We start from the raw sequence: 21,344 nt of genomic DNA on the forward strand, positions 1-21,344 counted from the left end.
ATATATTAAAATTCTTATTGTTTATAGAAAAAAAGAGAATATACGTATATGTATCTAGTAATATAAAAACAAATATTTATGAAATAATATACATATAGTTAGTAATTTATATAATCAGAGTCGTGTAAGATTTTTGAGTAAAGTGATCGTGAAAGGATGTGGACGATGCTATTAAGAATTAACGAGCATTTAACCCTTGTGAAGGGGCGAATAATAGAGACTTGATGCCTTCCGTAACTCTCACTCTCTCTCTCTCTCTTGGTCGAGGGTATTCTGACAACGGCGGGCATTGCCTTTATGGTTTCCGATGCTTTGTAGCACGAAATTCTATCTGCCATCGAGCATGGTTTTGAATTTAGCTATTCCACGTCGTTCCTACTGCATCGTCTGTCGGCTCTCGAACCATAAACCCGCGCAACACCGGTGTCGATTTAACATTTAAATGTGACAAATTCTCCGCCCTTCTCTCCGTTAATATTGTACACCTTTGTCATGAGAGAAGGTACAGTAATATTATTTATTTTAATCTTAATTATTAGTTATTTTAATCTTTTATTATCAAAAATTTTTATATATTTTATATTATTAACTCTGTAATTTTCTCAAAATATTCTGTTTATTGAAAAATAATTTGTAATGAGTACATATATATTAACAAAGAGTAAAATGTAAGAGATAGCAAAGAAGAAGATAATTAGGTCTCAGGTACGCTAGTTAACAAAGCGTAAGTTGCCGCATGCAAATGACCATATTCGGACACCTGGCAAGCTTCTGGTCAGTGCGGTAGAAACGTATCCGGGGTTTCAAGTTGACAACCAGCGGCCAGGTAATTGGAGAACGGAAAACAAAGTGGCGTCACCATGGCAACACCCCAGCATCCCTTGACGGCAGGGATGCCGCCACTGCCGCCGACGTCGCCGCTATCATCACCGTTCCCGTACCGTAGGCCAACGTGCCCTCTCACTAGCTACAACCCTTATTTCATTTGTGCATTTTTCCACCACGCCGTCTGCACTTGTCTGCCGCGGATTGGGAAGGAAACCGCGCGCGCGCGGCTCTTTATTATTCCGTTAGCTATGATTTATGGCGCACAGAAGGATGCAGAAGCGGCTGTGCAACACCGTAACAGCGCGATATCGTAGCACGCGGCACAACATTGTTACGACGAGTAAAACAAATCGCCCGGCATCTTTCACATTCTCGTTACGACGATACGCAACGCGCGCATCTTCCGTACGTTTCGCGCCGCGCCGAGTCATTCTCGTTACGATGCAACGAGACTAATGTGACTGCGGCAATTTCTCGCGCACGCCACGCATACGTACGATACATCGATAATAGTCGGTCGGAATTGGCAGACCCCCTTTAGCTTTTATTCTTAGCTATCATGATTAATATACATAACAAATTAATGACAAATAACTCGTATCAAGATATAAATGCAATATGATAGTTATTGGAATTTTTTTTTTCATTTTTTTTTGCATCCATGAGAAAAGTAGGGAGTATTTTTAAGAAACTCTCGGTTCCCTTCCATTTCTTTGTTTAGCCAGCTGAGCCCTATAACTCGGGTCAACCGATTGCCGAATTGTTCGGCACGGTTCAAGACCCGTTGACAATGACGCGTGTCTATTGTTGCGTCGGGTGCGCCTGTTGCTTCGAAGCAATAGCACAGTAATATCGAATTCTAACGCCCGGTTAAACGACATTCGAGTCCATTTGTCCGGCCGCCGTAAATCGATTAGGTTACATATTATGTTCATTTTCCCCTTCGGATTGCTTTGATGGCGTCTAATAATTAGATCTCTCTTTGTTTGGGCGAACGATTCGTCAGCGTGCAAGCCGACTCCATGTCGAGTTTCATTCATCCAGAAAAATCGTTATTAACGTCTGTTAAATAGAAGGCAGGCTCGTGTCTTTTATCACGTTAACTAGGTGTTTTATTTCGCTCTAATTAGGATTATAGGATCTGTCGTGACGCGTATCACCCTCGCACACAATAATTCTGCGAATAATTTATTGATCAACGTATCAATGATATCGACTTAATGTAATGCTTCTCGTGAAGATTAATCGGATTAACTCGCAACCATTTTGTAATGAGAATTAGTAATTTAAATAAGAGTTATTAAATTATTCACTCATCAAGATATTAAGAATTTCATTTCAACAGTTTTTAATTGTCCAATTATAATGCAAACTTTGTAATTAATGAAACATTATGTAATAATTCAGGTAATTTAAATTTTATTCAAATTCTTATTAACGTGATAACTTATTTCTTTTTTGTCCCTGCGGTTTGTGCGTGTATTTCTTTTTCTATTACATAATTTGCCATATTTTGATACATTGCTATTGACATAATTACAATCAATTAGAAGATTGCGTCAATGCCCTTTTTTTATTTTTCTTATTGCTGGCGGGATTAGAATTCTCGTCTAACAATAAGACGACGCTGCATTTTCGAACAATGGCGAATACGGTCTATTGCGTTAATATTGCCATTGTCTGCAGATCTAGTGCAACAGCTCTTGACGGTTTTCGATACGCGTGAATAGATCCCTAAGAAACAGCGGAAGTGTTTTGTGGCGTCAATTATTCTACTTTAGCATCGTAGCCGATATATTCTTTTCCTTCCTTTCGTGGGATAAAGGGGAAAGTCTGCGGGAGATAAGGCAGAACTTATCGCACATGTTTCATTCAGAGAGTAGAACTCGGTCTGATTTAGGAAGATCATGCAATCATTATCTCATCCATTATTGTCAGATAAAAACTTATAGTTGGCATTAATATTTTTGAAATAAAAAAAAAAAATAGACAATATATTTGAAATTATAAAGTTTGTTTAGAATTTTAACAAATAATTTTAAAAACCTGGGATAAAACATTTTATTCTCTCAATTTTCTATCTCTCACGTGTCTATTATATAAGCATCGTAATTGTTGTTTAATGCTTGTTTTTTTTAAACTGACTTTTTCATAATAATTGAACGAACATTTTTCCAAATTTAGGGCCACTTTTTAACTGCGATATTTATTTTAATATAACTTCTCGTGGGAGGATTAACGCTTTGTCAGCTGATTAAGCGATCGTCATTTAAGCGAGGTTTGTCACGCTCCGAAAGTCGCTCTGTTCATAAGAGCGATTTGCCCTCCAAGACGTTACGAGAATCCCCGGAGGGGTGCTTAAGGCTGCTGTAATCGGCCGCTTCTACCTTACGCTGGCAAAACTGCCCTACCGCACGTTATCGGCCATTATTCCCCACGGGGAGGTTTCTCAGAATCGCCGTTCGACAGTGTTCAACCGTGCACGACGCACTTTCCTTCCGTCACATTTCACCCTCGTCGCACTTTTTCCCGAGTTATATACGAGGCTTTTGCATTATGCATCGTAGGATGGGTGCGAGCACGGCGACATGGGCTGTTTATGATTGTGCTTATGGGAAAAATTCTCTTTTCCTTAGCGATAGTCTGGATAGTTCTTTCCCAAAGTAGATTTTGAAGTAGATTCTACCTATATTTTTTATATCGACGATACATAGTATACATTCGGGCATGAGTAAAATGCTAATTTAAAATTTATAGCAGAAACATTTTTTTTTTTTAAATTAAATCCATTTTTATAGCTTGTGAATAAATAAAGAAATTGTTGCATTTTTTTTAATTGTCATAATATTTGGTCAACGTTTTTATTAAAGTAACGTAGATTTATTAAAAAGTCAGTTTCTACAACTTTGATAAAAATTGATTTGTTTTCTCAAAGTGCATAAGATTTTTCTTGAAATATGTGATTGTCCTGACTTTTTTATTAAATTGCAAAGATTGCTATATATATTATTATAGTTTTTCCTGTTTGCTGTGACAATTGTATTTGTGCAAAGGGGCGTCTCTCGAGAGATGCGAGGGGGCAGTAACTCCTATATTATGTACTAAGGACGCTGCAAACAGAAAGATAGTAGATGGCCGATAAGAGCAGGTTAAAAGGACGTATTCAGGGAACGGTCTTTTATAAACGAACTTCTTACAAGACCGTAGCGCGATAAGAACAGGGTCGAAGAAAGCAAGACGGGTGCCTTGCTTCTAAATGTAGAGTTTAGTTTTACTCGGTTAATTTTGCCTTATCTCTAATCAGACGTATTTGTTCGTCTTTGCTTCTGCGCGAGTTTTATTTTTCAGTATTAAAAAAAAGTCATTTTCAAAGCATGAATTTAATTTATTTTGGTCGCGTCTATTTATAAATAATTGAAAAAGATGCTTTTAAAAATTTTATTCAGCTTATGTAAAGTTTTGACAATGCTATTAAATTTTAATTATTATTCTTATTTGCTTTATAGATTTTTATATATGTATCCTTTGTTATATATATGAAATATTGGAGTAGATTTATTTGCTATATTCTATTTGTTTTCGTTAACATCTGATTATATTAGGTGCAATATTGATTTTGTAAACATGTGTTTGGCACAAATAATTAATTTGCTTTGGATTTTGACGTGAATAAATCCCGTTTTTTACTTTCTGTCGGCTAAAATTGCTATGGCACATTTCGCTTTCTGCTTCGGCGTGATTGGATAAACGTTACGGAACAACGGGATGAAAAATTCGCTAAATTATCTATGGGGTGCCGTTGTGTCGAGTATTGATTTTATGTTGACACGAGTTGTACTACTGTCTGGTAGTAAAATCAACTAGAAAATAGGAACAAGCTGGATTAAAAGTGAAATAAAAAAATGTTTTCTCATATAAGGATTATATTTTTCTACGGATTAAAAAGTATCATTGTTATGTTCAAAGATACTTTAATAATGCTTGGTATTATTTTCTTTTATTGTCGGAATATAAATTAAATATAAATATAATTTAGAATTATATAAATTTGTAAACATTAACAACGTAATATTAGAGAAGAACACAAAGATATATTATTGCATTATATAAAATCATTGTTTAGTCAATAATGAAATTGTTTATAATATGTATTTACTACCAGATTGTATTTACTATCAGATTGTTTATATGTATTATTATTTAAAGATGTTTTTTACCCAAAATTCTCTTCTCATATATTATTATGTTATTGTTTTGCTAACATTTATTTTGGCAATACTTGTGTAATAATTCGTGTGTTGTCACGAAAATTTAATACAGTTAGTTTAGTACACTATAGGACGCGAGAGGAGGAAGATGAAAATGGGAGATAGCACTTTTCATGTCCGTCGCCAAAATTTGCATAGAAATTGAGCGGAAATGTTAGGTACGATTTGACACATGAATAAATATGTTTTTATCAAACTTTTCATACCTCGATTAGCTTTACGCGTTACAGTAGTTGTGCGAAGTAGAATAATATGTAATATAATGTTACATAAAGAAATATATTTATTATATTTGACAAATTTGCGTTTTGCTTATTTAATATCAATCTGTCTCATTTAATAAAAACATGCAAAAAAATTAGAATCGAATATTTGAATATTGTTAAAGATTATATTAATAATTTTTTTATAATTTAGTTAATTTTATCAGAAATGTATTTTTATCTATTCATAAACAACGTTATCACTCAAGTAATTTCATCGATAAAATTTTTTATTTTGTGGAATTTTTTTTTACTTAATTTCGTGAAAATTTTATATTCTAATTTCTGAATTGTCAGATATGAAATATGTAGTATATATTTAAATGAGAGAAATAGTGGTTTTCCGCATTGGATAAACTACTGGATCAATGGTCGTTTACTCGTTTCCACCCTTACGGACGCCGATAAAAGGGGTTGAAACCTTGCATCCCTGGTCGGTAAACGCGGGTAACATAGGCAGCTACGTTTTATCGGAAAAACGGAAAATCTAGATAACATATCGCAGGTTGATATTCCTGTATCACACAAACGTTAGTTAGTTTGTACCATATGCAAGTAATCAACTTGCAAATTTACATATTTATTTAAATAATCATTCTCGATGACAAACTATGTACTCTGTCGCACAAAATGATAATTTTAAGATCCTAACTTTATAAGAATAATAAATATGAATAAACGGATTTAAAAATTCTACCTGAATGATTATGTGATTAAATGGCATAAACGTGAAATTAAATTTATTCTATCGCGATGATTTATACATGAATCGAGTATTTTTTTTTTTTTTGTACGAAAAGATATTGTGAAATTTATATTAACGTAATTTTTTTGTTGTTGCAGCGAAAAAGCAAAATGGTGCTGCTCTGCGAACAAACAGTTTGGGTTCGGGTGCAAGAACGCCGCCCTTGGAAAGAAAAAGTAAATTTTCGGCACTCGGTAGACTCTTCAAACCCTGGAAATGGAAGCGGAAAAAGAAATCGGATAAATTTGAAGCCGCTTCATTATGTGAGTATATAAGTGTGCTTATAATAAAAATAATATTTAATCATATTTAATTTAATATTTGCAATTTAAATGATATTTAAACCGGAAACATTTTTATATAATAGAGAGAATTTAATAATGATATTTGCATTGTGTTCTTTTTCGGACATTATGTCACAGAAAAAATGTCTGCGTTTTAAAATAATAAATGTTATTCAGTTTAAATATGGTCTAACTAAAATGTTTGTGCACATAAGAAAATTCACATTAACGTATTTTAATCATCTTTAGAATTACACGGTGTAAACGTTTTAAACGTTTATCGCGCGCGATATCGTGTTGCAAAAATAATCATGCCATTTAAACTGCGCGTTACAGATAACAGAATAGACAATATAATGATGATTTCACTCGTTTTCTTTACCTTTGTCAATAGCGCTTGAGAGAAAAATCTCGGTACGTGCCAGCAGAGATGAGTTGGTGCAAAAAGGGATATTGCTGCCCGTGATACGATCGACATCGTTTCCGGAAAATGGTGAGAGTCTCCATATATATATTTGTTGTTTACTATAATTTACTTTATTTTTTGATACTTCACTCGATATCAGTCTTTTGTCAATCCAACTGCGAGAGAAAATTTTCTTAATACAAAATATTTTAAATAGATTATTATTTTGCATTTTCTATAGCAATTTGCTTTTTAAAAGCATCGTAAATTTTATCATTTTTTTTTTTTTTGATTATTATTTTCCTTGACAGATTATTTTTTTCATTGAATGAAACGTGGAAATTTGCGAATATTGGAATATTGAAATTTGCACGCGTGTCAGACAGACATTTCCGTTTACCTGGCGCGGCGAAAACAGTATCCGCCCTTTCGGCAGACTGGACAGGAAACGAGAAACAGACTGCCGGGGTGTCGACAACTTGCCACCCAGTATAAGATCGTAATTGCGTTTTGCAGTCGTGATAGACGTGAACTCAATTTCCCCAATCGCGACTAGCTGCGTCGCGTCAAAATGACGCGATTAATTGCCCAGCTGATTTCGGAATCCGAGTTATATTTCTTAAAATATTCACTTCTAATCATTGTCCGCGATATAAATAGTAACATATATTCGTTGGCGTTATCGCGATGCTATACCGGCGCGATCTCTTATCGACATTGTAGGGAGATTTCCGAGTAGCTTCTCATTTCGTTCGCACGTGGTGTTAGTTGGTGTTCGTTCAACGCTACCGGACGTAAGATTTCATTGTCGTGATAAAATAATTAATTTACATAAAGTATCGAGAGATATATTCAATTCAGCATTGATAAAACGTTTAAGTAAGTACTTTAGCTTTTAGAGAAAGTATTATTGTTATTATCGCATATGTACTTTTTGCAAAAACAATACTTGAAGATACGTGACTTGTGTCGGAGAAGTAGATTTCAAAATGTTTCTTGCCGTTCAAGGACTGTGAAACTTCTCGAATGATTAATATGTTCCCTCGGTACTTAACACATAACAATAGTTGTTGGGTATATCCCTCGTCAAGGAAACCTTGAGAATTCTATTGATTCCGACTAAACTATTCCGCCGTTAGTCATATCCTTATCCGAACTTTACGAAACAAATTTTAAGAGAGAGAGAGAGAGAGAGTGTGAGTGTGATGTGAGTGTGTGCGTGCGTGCGTGCGTGCGTGCGTGCGTGCGTGCGTGCGATGCGTGCGCGTGCGTGCGTGCGTGCGTGTGTGTGTGTGTGTGTGTGTGTGTGTGTGTGTGTGTGTGTGTGCAGTACCTTCTACCCTTTGTAATTAAAGTATCACACTTGGTTTCGTCAAATTATCGCGAGAAGTTGCGAAACTTGTCGGCGGTAATGACGTAAAGCTATTTATCAACATACGTCATCTCGTTGGTTACTACGAAAGAGAGAGAGAGAGAGAGAGAGAGATACGTTTATTTAAATTAACCGCAAAATCGATGGAGACTTGGGGAAATGGCGGGGATCCGAATGGAGAAAAAATGTAGCGAGAGATATTGCGTAGGAGGAGAAAGCAGGAAAAATATCAACATATACCAATATCAAATGTCAGTATGATATATGAAAAGCTCAACGTCATTATCACTCGACATATATATATATATATATCTGCATATCTCGAATATCAATGTTTCGAAATATTAAATTTTCTTTTTTAACAAATTAAATGTTAAATAGTTTTTATAATTATTTTTTATACATGAATTTTATATATATACATATATGGTATATATAATATAAAAAATATTTATTACGAGCTACGGTATAAGTTTTGCATACTAATAAAAATAAATATAAGAATCATATTTGTAATTTTATTCTCTCTTTTTATTCTCATATGTATATATTGTTACTTTTATATTTTCATGCACATTATTTTTTATATATAAAAGAAATTTTATATTTATATATTTATCTGTATATTAAAGATTTTAAATTTTCGTTATTGTATATACAATATAAAATATATTGTATGTATATTGCGGTGAATCGAATTAACATAGCACACCTTGGTAATTGTTGCATCGCTGACAATTGTTGTCAGCGTTTCGTGCATTGATTTCCTGTTTTCAAGCTTTAACATGATTGAATGAACTTCCGGTTACACACCGACAACCCCTTGACCTTTGAAATTCTATCCAGGTCGATGTTCAGATTATACTACGTTGAATTCAATCCTTCTATATAAATCCGATCCATCTATCCTTTGTATGCTTTGCGTATATATTTCGTTTCTTTTAGATTTCCTATCTTATAATCTCGACTAACATTACACCGTCCAACACCCTCATCGAAGGGTAGAATTTCAAATGTTGTTTGAATGTTATAAGCATTCATTAATAAAATTTAACGTCTTTATTCTTTCGCCCTAAATACGTAACAAAATTCGCCAGGCAAATTTTATCTAATTACTTTGGAAATTGATTCATTCCCGGATGTTTGCGAATTAATTACGCTCGAATTTATCCAAACGAATTAATATTCAAGATCGAACCTTTTCTTGTTGCAGAAACGATAAATGAATCGACGGACGCGCAAAAACCACCGACGCCGCAGCAAGCACCGCAGCAGCAGCAGCAGCAGCAGCACCAACAGCTGCCGTCGTTGCAGCAGCAGCAGCAGCAGCAGCAGCAACAACAACAACAACAACAACAACAACAACAACCATCCGGTGGCATCGCGACGAGTGGCATTGGGGGTGGCGATGGCACCCCCGCAGCAACACCTACATCCACCGTGCAGCAATGCCAACAAGCGGTACCTTCTGCTACGCCGACCCCGACGACTGCCAACCCGCATTCTGCAGGACCGCCCAGCAACAATCAACCATCGCCTCATCCCTCGCCCCTTTATCCCGGAATACCGCAGCAGGCCGGACAGCCCAACGGCAGCACGCAAGGTAAGACGCAAACATCGATATGATTTCGTGAAGCCTCGTGAAGCACGAATGTGGCCGGCGTTCGTTTCCAATTTCGGGTTTCCACTCGCATCGCTCGCGTAGTCGCCCTCGTATTGCACGGTTAAATGCGAGTTTGCATGGTTTCGGATTGACGACCGTTATAGTAGGCACGAATATTCATGTATAATTTCGTGATCCGTAATATTTGAACAATAATAAAGTGACGATATTCTACATAGAATGATAAGGACGCTTGATAAAGACGAGGAATGCTAAGAATAAAATATTACAAACAAGTAACGCGGTGACGTAAATGGTATTTGGTTGTGCTATTCTGAAAAATAGATTCTATCGCGGTAGGCAAACCAAATTAGGTATAGATACTCTCGGAATTTTTATTGCGCTTGCGAGAAAAGGCAGGGAAAATAAATTATTTATTTTTGTAAAATTAAATATTCATTTTTGTTACAATATTGAAAGAATATTTCGCTTGCGATGTTATATATAAATTTGACAGCACCGATACTATCGTAGATTACCGTCGTATTCGTGAAAAAAAACATTTACAATAAATGTGCTAACATATCTATTCGTAAAACTAAATCTATTATGTGCTCATATCGACAGGTATTCATTCTAATTTACGTTACATAATCTATAATGATGTGCGAAAAATATTTGATGAATTATATTCCATGACTATCTTCTTGTGATTCTTTTTGTGGCAATTCTTCCATGTTGCTTTATATTCTATTTATTGTTGATCTTTATCTGACATTTCGCGTATTATTGATTATATTAACATATAGTAAATATTTTATAATATAAATTTTTTTTCGCGAAAATATTTTTATTATTTTTAATTAATTATAAATAATATCGCACGGAAGAAATATTACTCTTCTTTAGGAGAAAAGCTTTTCAAATCGTCGCATAATGAGCTGCACTCTTATCATATTGAGCGCCTAAAAAGCGCATATATATATATATAATGGTGTAAGTATCAGCGATGACCTAATTAGAGGACGTCATGTACCGGAGGTAACATTAATGGACTACCGAGTACAATCGCGATGCATATTGTGCTATGTACGGCCGATTAAATTTCTCGTGAAATTCGCGCCTCGTCTTTTTAGCGATGTCTTGTGCAGAATCTAATTAGAATTATAAATGTCAAGCTTTAATATGATTGATTATAATAAATGACGTTTTATATAATTCTCTGCATACATTTTTTATTTAAGATTAATCTCATTGAGAAAAATGGTTCCGCAATAAAATTATACATATGAAGCTGCAGTTTATATTATATTTGTAAAAAATAAAAGATTTTTTTGATTCAACAAAAAATTCAGAAAGAACCAGCGTAATTTTGTGGAACGCGATTGATTATCTTTCAAGATTTCTTTTATTAATGTTACTCATTTTGAACAATATTATTAGTTGATAAAATATATAGATTGTGTGACCTGAATTTTATATATTTTTGCAAAATAGCACGGTCAATGTATTTTTAAAGTTAATTGAATGACAATCTGTGGAATAAATAATGATATACGGACGCGTCAAAATAGAAGAAGCCAATTTCAGTCAGTCTCTTCGATATTGATTTTCTGTTCCTTCTAGCATAGAACTCATTTCTTGCTCTGAATTTTTTCAAAATTTCATTATCTTGGGATTGAATAAAGTCAAGCGCGTTATTGCTCCTCACATATTGAATTTTTTAAAGACGTGCAATATTTATTTGAAATAAGTATTTTTGTGTTAATCAAATTTTTAACTAATTATTTAAAAATTAAATAATTCTTACGAATAAAAGATTGTAAATAATTATTTTTAAATAATTTTTAGCCACGTGATAAAAGATATTTATTATGAAATAAATGTTGTATAAGGATGTACATGTATATACCTTTATGATTTTCTTCATATTTCATAATTTAGATCTACAGACTATATATATATATATATATATATATATATATGATAAGAGAAACAGAGTGTATTTGCACGTAGCAAATTAACTTTTGCAAACAATCCAATTCCTTGTATCGTTACACGTAACTATTTGATATATAGATTGAACAAGATTATCGGGCTTCTTCGTAAATTTAAACTGAAGCCGTAAAAAACATGTTATTATCGAATTTGTAACGCGATATTGCAAGTCTATTTCTCCACAAACTTTTTACAGAAGCTTGTATTTTTAACTCTCAACACAGAATCAAATATTTGAGGCTGACATTGACTTTCGTAACGCGAAGTTTCCCATTGATTTTACGAAAAAGATATAATTATGTATCTTTCGTGTGCGCCAGACATTTATCGTCGGTTCTAATTGAATAACTTCGATTAATTCAATTAATTTGTACGGGGTAATTTAATTTCGCGCGAATTAGCAGTTCTTTTGTGTATTGGAATAAAATAATTGAGTGCTACTATATATGTTTAATAATACATGAAAGTAGGATAAAATAGAAGCAATACAAAAAAAGGAATATTAAATTTATTTAAATTTACTTAAAATAGGTTTAAAATTAAATTAAATTTATTTAAAATAGGAGCAATACAAAAACACATAAAAAAAAAACTATACATGTTTATTCAATCATATAGATTGGACGCAGATTGCGTGTTACTCATTATATATACGGGTTCAAATTAGAAATATATAGATCCTTACATCTTCGAAAATGTTCATTAGAGAAAAGTGATAGTAAATCTATATTTCTTTTCACGTGTGTAACGCGAATATGTTTATTCGACGCGGGAGTATCGTAGAGAAATACATTTTTATATCTGTCGCGTATTTTCGAGCCTTTTATCATTTTTCCTCTCCGTGGCAACGCGCTATCCGCCGTGACTTACTTCAAAGGGAAGTGCAAAACCGTGCTCTCAAAGATATTTTGCTGCAGCGGGCGTAATATTTCAATGACTCCGGTGCGGGCCCATCGGGCGCATTTTTCTCGCGCGCGAAGAATCAGGGACGTCGCGCGTCGCTGAATGCGACGCGACGTTCTCGCGAGTGCATTAGGACCGATGCAATAAACCTCTCGCACCTGTTACCGGTGACAGGTTATTTCATGGCGCGGAGTTAAGGGCCAGCTGTCACGACGACGGATCGTTAATTCGAGGGGAATACAACGAAAAATCAGCGCTATGGCATCTCCCTTAATTTATATATCAATCATTTCTATTTAATCAATCAATTTCTGTTAAATTCTTTATTGGATGACTTATATGGACCCTTGAAACTTGTATTCTCAAAGGACCGGGATTTGGCTACCCGGGATGTACGTGTGTATCACGCACGTTCTATAATGTATCGGAGATTTACAGAGAGCTTAAATAATAACAGACTACTGGAATTAATCTCCTGTCTCATGTCATACTTTGTCCAAGCAGTTTTCGAATATTAATCCCACGTTTCTATTAATTTATATAAATATTATCGGTCGAGATCAATTTTTGTTGCGCGGATTTATCGAGCGACGAAAATGAGAAAAAAACCACTAAAAAAAAAAAATAAATCCGCAATAATCTCGCGAAATTGACCTCGTTTCGCGCGATGTTTTATTCATCGCAACTTTTGTACTAACAATGTGCGCGGATAAAAAAATTCTTTTATTCGTTTGCGTTCATTTTATATGTGATTTTTGATATTTTCATAATATTTTTTATTACGCGCAGTTTTAATATAATATTCCTTCTTTTTTTAATGAATCTTTATTCATAATAAAACAATGAATATTTTCTGTTACATTTAAAGCTTTTTCATATAAGACAAATATTCATTTTTTTTACTTTATTAATTAAATTAAATTAAATTAAATAAATTTTACGTATAATACATATAATGATAAGGAAAAAGAGAGCCTTGAAGAAAATTTGCTCACTAAAAAGCTTCCGTTAAACGTCATGTCTTTTATTTGGCGAAGACGTCGCGCTGGATTTTTTTCTCTCGGATGTTTCTTCGTCGCTAAACTTTGGAAAACAGAGGGAGGGTGCGAATTATATGTTCGTGACGAAGACGACGGCAAACAGGGAGCGAAGCTTCGTGTATACGCGCGGCCAAGCATTATTCGCCATTTCTCGTTTGTCTCGCGGGCAAGAAACATAGGCGCAAACGGCGATCGATACATCCCTACAAGCATCACGGTTAGAGCCTACGAAACCTCTTTCTCCCCCGTTCCGTCCTTCTATTTAAATCCGTCTGCGTTCCACGGAAAGGATTCAAGTTGGCGACAAAGTCACCGGATCGTTAACGACCGCGTTCTTGCACTGTGTCTAAGTAAGATTTAATTCTTTATTTTCTATTCAACACGATCTTTCCTGTATTATATGAAATCCTAATATTTTAACAGAAAAAAATAAATTTTTTTATTTATTATTTTTATGATTTCATGATTGTCAAAATGTTTACATGAACTGATAAAAATCGTTTCTCATAAAGTTTGATATTCGTGTTTTATAAACACTTGAAGAATATTGTGAAATATGCTAATCGGTTTTGTTTTCAGCGAAAGGGCTCGAAACCAGAGAAATATGTAAAGAGTCAGCATAAATTGTTTTTTATTTCGACGAGATATGAAATAAAAAAAAATAGACCGCCATTCGGCTGGAAGTTTCTGCTCCGCGGCGAGCAATATATTTTTTCATTTCCACGCCGAGAGCCGACAACTCAACCGTGGCTAATGTCATCGTACGGTCGATAGTCGCGTCAAGAATCGCGTCTAGATTCAATCTGTTTCATCCGTCTGTTTGCGAATGTTCTTTATTTTCAGTACTTTGTCACGTTTCCCTTAGTCCTATTTCATGCGTGATAAATATATTGAAACAGACGAGAAGAAAATTCTTTTTTAAACATCAATTAATTTTTTCGTTACCTTTTTCTTATTAATATGTGTAGCAATTTCTGAATTTATAATTTAATTAATGATTCTTCGATTTCCTATTTATTCGCTCGTAAAAAGTCGATGCTTTAAACGCTTTGAAATATTACATCAGTTTTATATCAGTGCATTAAATGATTTTCAAATGGATGTCTTTCTGATACTGTAAAATGGATAGAGACACGAGCGAGACGTTCAATAATTCAAACATTGAAAAATAAGGAGCACACTATTTCACTGAGAAAAGACTCGTGTTTTCCCAGCAGTGTAGCCATCGCGGTATAGTTTCTGTAACATATAGGCTCGCAGCGCAAAGAGACGAGACACAGAGAGAAAACGAAGGAGAGAAATGACAGGAATCAGAGAGAAAGAGAACGACTACTTGCGGATCGATATTGACGCAGGGCCTTTGCGAAACCTTATGCCGACGTTGATGACTTCTTTGAGCACGTTACCTTTTCTCGAAATTTTCTTTTTCGATAAATTTAAGATATATCTCGTATATTCGCAACACGATTTCGCGCTAATCACATGGCTCATCCTCGAAATAATAATAACTTCCGGAAGCTTATACGTAAGACAATTTCCGATTAATGGCAAGCTTTTATGATTTTCAAGATTTTCGCAGCATTCAATGTGATTCGTAATATAACAAAACTTTCGCGGATATAAATTTTGAATTTTCACACCTGCGAGACGTGTTATCGCGGATTTATCGACAGCCATTCGTCAAAGCGATTTCGCGGTAGAGTTATGGGAAATCGATATCAGCCAGGTATATTCGTCGAAATACAAGCCCCGCAATACGTGCTTTGTGACCATATTATTTTCTGGTTTACAAAATCGGTTCCGATTTGCTCGCCTCGCAGAAAAATGTCAGTGTTGCGGTATTGCGGTATTTCCGACAATTTTATTGCCATATGACAAGTCGTCGTGAACGAAAAAGAGATTACATTATTATGCCTTCTCAGATTATACTTGCAGTTACGGTAATCACGATTTGATAAAAAGTTTTCTGTTTCAAATGTAATATCGCGTTCCGTTTGTCTTATACGCAATTTTTATTTCTTCTCCATTTTGATACGAGGAAAAAAGATATCGGAGAAAAAAATAAAGCACACGAATTTCGTATGATGAAAGTTGCGGTCAGAAAATGGAGCCCGAAATTTCTCTGCTAGGCTCCATTAATGTAACTTAGGGATGGTTTTAAGGATAAAGTGGAAAATTGAATGCGATAACGGCAGGAAGATTCACTTAACGTCGACAGCGATTTAACCCTTTTAGAGTACTTGCAGCTTTTCCTGCGACGAACTCTATAGAGGAGATCCGTCTGGCAAGAGAGAGCATTTGAATTTTCAATCGAACGACATATATTTTCCTCTTTCCATTATTCCTCGGTATCTGCACGCCGCTCCCGAACGATGAAAAATCGCGTGACAAAGTTGTTATAGCTTGAAAAATACGAATAGTATTTGAAAAATGGCGCAAAAGATCGATAAATATTTTTAAGAATAAGAGCGAATGATCTTCCCTTTTTAAAACGAATAACGAATGGATGTTACGGACTTGCACATGTGCTATATTTTATAGAGAAGAATCTTCCTTCGGAAAAATTCTACGCGTCACTAGGATCTTAAAAACAACGCGGTATGATTTGTAATACAACCACGTATTAGTTTCGCGAACTCCTATATATTTCGCTCATCTTCGCGTAGGAAATAGATCTCGTGGTGTCCGAAGAGATACCGCGTCATATCCTAATGGAAAGTTTTCGACGCGGCCTATCGGGTGGACGAAAAAACTTTCCACGCTTTCCGTTCCCAAGAGTTCTGCTGTGGGCAGGCAAACATATTCAAAGTTGTACTCAATTTCTATATTTTATTGACGCCTGTTCGGTGCATCCTGACATAAGCCAGCTCTGGAACATGTTTTTTACGTTTTCCGGTACATGGTCTTACGGCATTACTTCTTTAAGTTTCTCGTTTATCTGTTTAGCAGACTAATGAAAACTATTTTCGATCATTTAATGGTAATAGTTTAATCGTTTTGTTCACGTAAATTTTATTTCATTCTGATATTCTATTTCGATTTCAAAAATGAATAAGAAACTATTTTTGAAACTCAATTTTTCCATATGAAAAAATTGAATGAAAAGTATACATGCTGTGCAATAGAAAGATATTTGATTGGAAAAAAGATAGAACAAGCAGATATTTGAAAAATATAAATTGATAGATTCCACGAAAACATCGCCACTGGCATGATTCGAAAAAGAAACAAAGTGCGCGCAACTAGTTTGAACGAAGGGTCACGTAATATACGCGATACAGGAAATATGTCAACTTGATGAAAATATCGATCATCGAAATATCGGTTCTCTGGGAAAATATACATATTTTCGCGGATACGATCGAATGAGAGAAATTCGCGACAGGCACGTGACAAGTACGTGACAGGCAAGTACGTCTACTCTCCGACTGATCGACGTTGCATCGATCGCGATACAACGGCCGGAAAAGTGCATCGCGAAAAGAACGACCGATCGGAATGCTCTTCGAAAAACATTTTTCTCATCTCCACAACGCGGTCGAATGGTAAGTTTGGTGAAAGTTCACACATTCGGTGAAGTTTTTCGCACGTACGATAGTTTATAAAATGCGAGAAAATAACATCTTCGGCGAATCGCGAAGGGGATTTCCAGAATTTCTCGTGAATTTTCTACCGCCTGTTGTATCGTGCCGTCGAGAGGTCGATGAACTCTGGAAAGGGGAGGACGAGCGCTTTGAAGTAATTCTAGAAGGTTACTACATAGTTTGCGCGTTTGACACGAATGATAGTTCGAGTGGCCGCAACGTGCATATTTCATCGAAAACATCGTATAAGCACATGTGAAAGTTTTTGAAAACGTTGCGTGCAATGTTCTTCGAGAGCTCTCGTTTCTAGTCACTTCTGATTCTACAAGCTGATTCACGCGCGTAAATCATATGCGACATGTACGACATGAAACTTCAAAGCTCTCTTTCTTTTGACAGTTGACAGTTGACAGACCGCGCAGAATGACGAGACGAGATGAGATGGGATTACGATCAGCACGGACAGGTCTCTGAGAGGTTGAAAAACTTTTAGGATTTTATATCGCTCGAAAAGAAAAAGGGATCGAGACGTAAAATTGCGGCCTTGGAAATTTTTTCAGACGCGATGCTCGTGACGAAGGTCGGTTGGAGCGACGACGTTTTTTCGAGACTTTTTCCGGAAGCCGTCCGCGCGCCTCTCGTGTAAATATTTTCACGTAAAGTAGTCGGGGTGAATGATGGTGGCCGTTGGTGTAAAATGGGTAGCGCAGAATGAAAGACGATGGGAAATGTATCATTCGTCTCGTCTGGGCGAAGAAGGTCCGTCTCGCTCGAGCTGCGGTTGGAATTTTTCAAGCGTACCATTGAAATGTTTTCGGCCCGTTGTAATCTTTCACGGATATAGACGAAAGAATTTATCCCGCGCAAGATTGACACTTTCTCCGAAATCTATAATGAATGTTAATTACGTCCCTTCTTTGTTATGATGTATTTAAAAATGTCTTCTACATTTAGACCACATTGAATGACGAACTTTGGCATTGTAAAATCTCTCTCGAATAAGACGAAAGTTCTTGATTGAAGGCGGTAGACTAACCCGCTTGACTTTTGCCAACTTTACGAGAAGTTTAGCTTCAACTCGAGAAGACTGATGTCGTAACTTCTTCTACTTCCGTTCTTCTTCTTCCGTACTCTCAAAGCTACGCGTATGACAGGATTTATCTAGTAGCATTGCATGTTGGCAGAATTTTCAAACTTTTCGGGTAAAGTATTAAAAATGCATTCAAAAATGCATTCAAAAATCCATTGAATTATTAGTTAAGTGTGTGATTAAAGAATTTATAGCGAGGGTATATGTGATAAAAGCTTTATATTTTATTTTAAATGTGACTTTAAATAAACGTCATAAACTATGAATTTACTGCGTTCTTGGATTAAATTATAATTAAGTGTGTCATGGTTTTAATAAAACAGAATATAAATAAATGCAACAATCTTAACTTTTACATTTCTATTAAATTTTAACAGAGCTATTAAAATTTTGAAATATATAACGCACAATCTATGCAACAATCTTATTATAATTAATATTTAGAATTTTAGTAGATTATTACTTTCCAAATTATAAAACACGTTAACTGCAATTAGCATTCAGCAAAGACATCAAAGCTCAATCTCAAACTGACGTCGAAGTAATTGAGGAAGCTTACGGCGACAAAGGCTTTTCGCGTTAATCCAATAGTCGCGTATCTTGGCTATTGTGTTTCTAGCAAGCTTAATCTGAATAAAGCGCACACATATATATGTATATATACCTTGGACGTTGTCGAATAATTTACATTCCCCTGACCATTGCGGTAAATTTACAGCCTGCTGTCGCGTGGGTTAAGAACCCCTGGATTACATCGTTTCTTCGACGTGCGCCATCAGCGCGATAAACTTAGAGGTTTTGCGCGCGCGTTCGTACATAGTCGGCAAATTGGAAATCGATATGTCGAGTCGAGTCTCTGTAGAGGTATGTACGATATAAAAGACCGCGTCCCGTGCCGTGTATGGATCAACTATAAGCATGTTTGCACGCGCGTCGTCCAGGCGAGGCGCGATCGCTTTGAAAACTGTCGTAGGAGTACGACCCGCGTTAGTCATTTAAATATAAAGAGTCATGTACGTGTATATAGGTGATCGTGGCGATAGCATCAAGGGTTTTTTTTTTTCGTTCCATTCGCCCATAATACATCGCTGAAGCAACGATAAAATTGCTCAGACGATCATCTCATTTAACGATATATATTTTTCTCTCGAAATACACGAGCTTCTTATCTCGACGATATCGCAATGTTTTTCCGATCCAAAGCAGATTACGAATTTCGTATAATTTTGTTATGGCCTGAGTTTAGAAAATTCTCTAATTTTAAATATTAATTTTGCGCATATATATTGTAACATCCTCTTTAAAACTAGTTTTTCTTTTTTTGTTTCAGGTATGTATTATGACTAATTACGAATGTTTCGTAATTCTTTGACTCACTGATCTCAGGAAAATCGTGAGTACATTTAATTTAAAAAAGAATATAATTATTTAATAATGATTTTTTTCGTCTCGAATTACGCCAAACAGTGGATGTGTTTTAATGTTTATCATCTTTTTTCCTTTCAATTTGTATTATAAATGTAAGAAAAGAAATTTTTCGATTCTTTGGCGGTTTGTCCGCGCGTGTTTTTTATCGCCCTTAATTGTGGCCTTTTTAATTGAGAATTAATGCCGCCAGAAAGATATACATTTTCTTAATAATATTTTCTGATCTCGATTTTAAGCGCTTGAATTTATTTTCATTTTTCTTTTTATTAAATTTTACGACGCTTTTGTATTTTTGTATTCGCCGCAAGTGAAGACGCATCTACTGTTCGCGAAAACGATTCTGTTTCGTTCCTTGTAATTTTCAGAAAGCTTTTCTTGTGATATTTTTTTTTATTTTACTATATTCTTAGCACACATCTTATCGTTAGAGTTTAATCTTAATATTACTTTTAATAGAGTATACGATGTGAACTCTTAATATCATTACAATTGAATTTATATACATATCACAACTAATATTTAATCTTAATAACAAATATATAGTATTAGATTTTGTATTAATGAATTTGAAAGATATTTTAAACGTGTCTATTTTAAAACGTAAAATTTGAATTAAATAAATTTTATATTAATTTATACGATAGAAATACGATATACATATAGAGGAAAATGTAATCGTGAGTCGAGGAAAATGAAGCAAATTTTCTCACGCATTTGTATCGACGATGAAGAGAGACGAATATTGAATTGCGGTTTGCCCAGAGAGATGTAAATGTTAATATATAAATCAAATAACTCAAAAATTAATGATTGGCTGCCCGTCTTCATCACACCGTCTCCTGATATTTTGATGAGCACAGTTGCTTGTATAGTAACGGGGTTAACGAGATAATTTCGCGATTAATTTTTTAGTTTTTTTTTTTCCAAGTGTCGCAAATATCTCTGTGGAGGTTCTTTAAATATTCGCTTGCATAAGTGGGTCGTTTAAAATGGATCTCTGCATTAGAGAAGAAATATTTAAAATGATAAGATTGAACGAGTCATCTTTACTGGGAGGGAGAACTTTTTCTACAGGCAAATAAAAATCTCATACTTTCGCGAAAGTTTAATCAATATCGTATAAATTCTAAAAAGAACGCAGTTTTCTTTTCGAATTGCGAGAAGCAATTCTCGCTTTTCCTCACGGTTGAAAACCGAGGAAAAAAAGTCCGGTAATCTCAAGCGCGATATAAAATATTTACGCCGAAAAAAAAGGTTGCTTGAATAAGACTAACGTTTGATGAATAAAGCTTCGTGCCTTAGATTCTCTGCGAAAATCCGCAGTAATTATTCCCTTCTTTAGACATACGCTTTTTCTGAAAAATAAAATATGTCTTATTTCTTTCTAAAAAATTCGAGAATGACAAATCGATGGCAAGTCACAGCCGACCGACGTCGGTCAGCCACCTTCGCGTCAGGTGCATGGTCGCGGATAGGATGTAGGATGGTGGTAGGTCGGTTATAATCCACGGCGGCGGTTGTGCAGCTGCACG

General features: G+C 35.1%; 1 protein-coding gene across 10 annotated transcripts in view; it reads left to right on the forward strand.

Moving 5' to 3' along the window:
- The window catches only part of LOC126854217 (phosphatase and actin regulator 4B), a 203,850-nt gene that overhangs the window by 71,588 nt on the left and 110,918 nt on the right, over positions 1-21,344 (forward strand). For all 10 annotated transcript variants that reach the window (XM_050600728.1, XM_050600731.1, XM_050600722.1 and 7 more), the window contains 3 exons: positions 6,203-6,367; positions 6,783-6,881; positions 9,380-9,769. In XM_050600728.1, coding sequence (XP_050456685.1) covers positions 6,203-6,367; positions 6,783-6,881; positions 9,380-9,769 — 654 coding nt within the window. The remainder of the gene's footprint in view (positions 1-6,202; positions 6,368-6,782; positions 6,882-9,379; positions 9,770-21,344) is intronic.

Source organism: Cataglyphis hispanica, chromosome 13 (assembly GCF_021464435.1).
Source record: "Cataglyphis hispanica isolate Lineage 1 chromosome 13, ULB_Chis1_1.0, whole genome shotgun sequence".
Lineage (NCBI taxonomy): Eukaryota > Metazoa > Arthropoda > Insecta > Hymenoptera > Formicidae > Cataglyphis > Cataglyphis hispanica.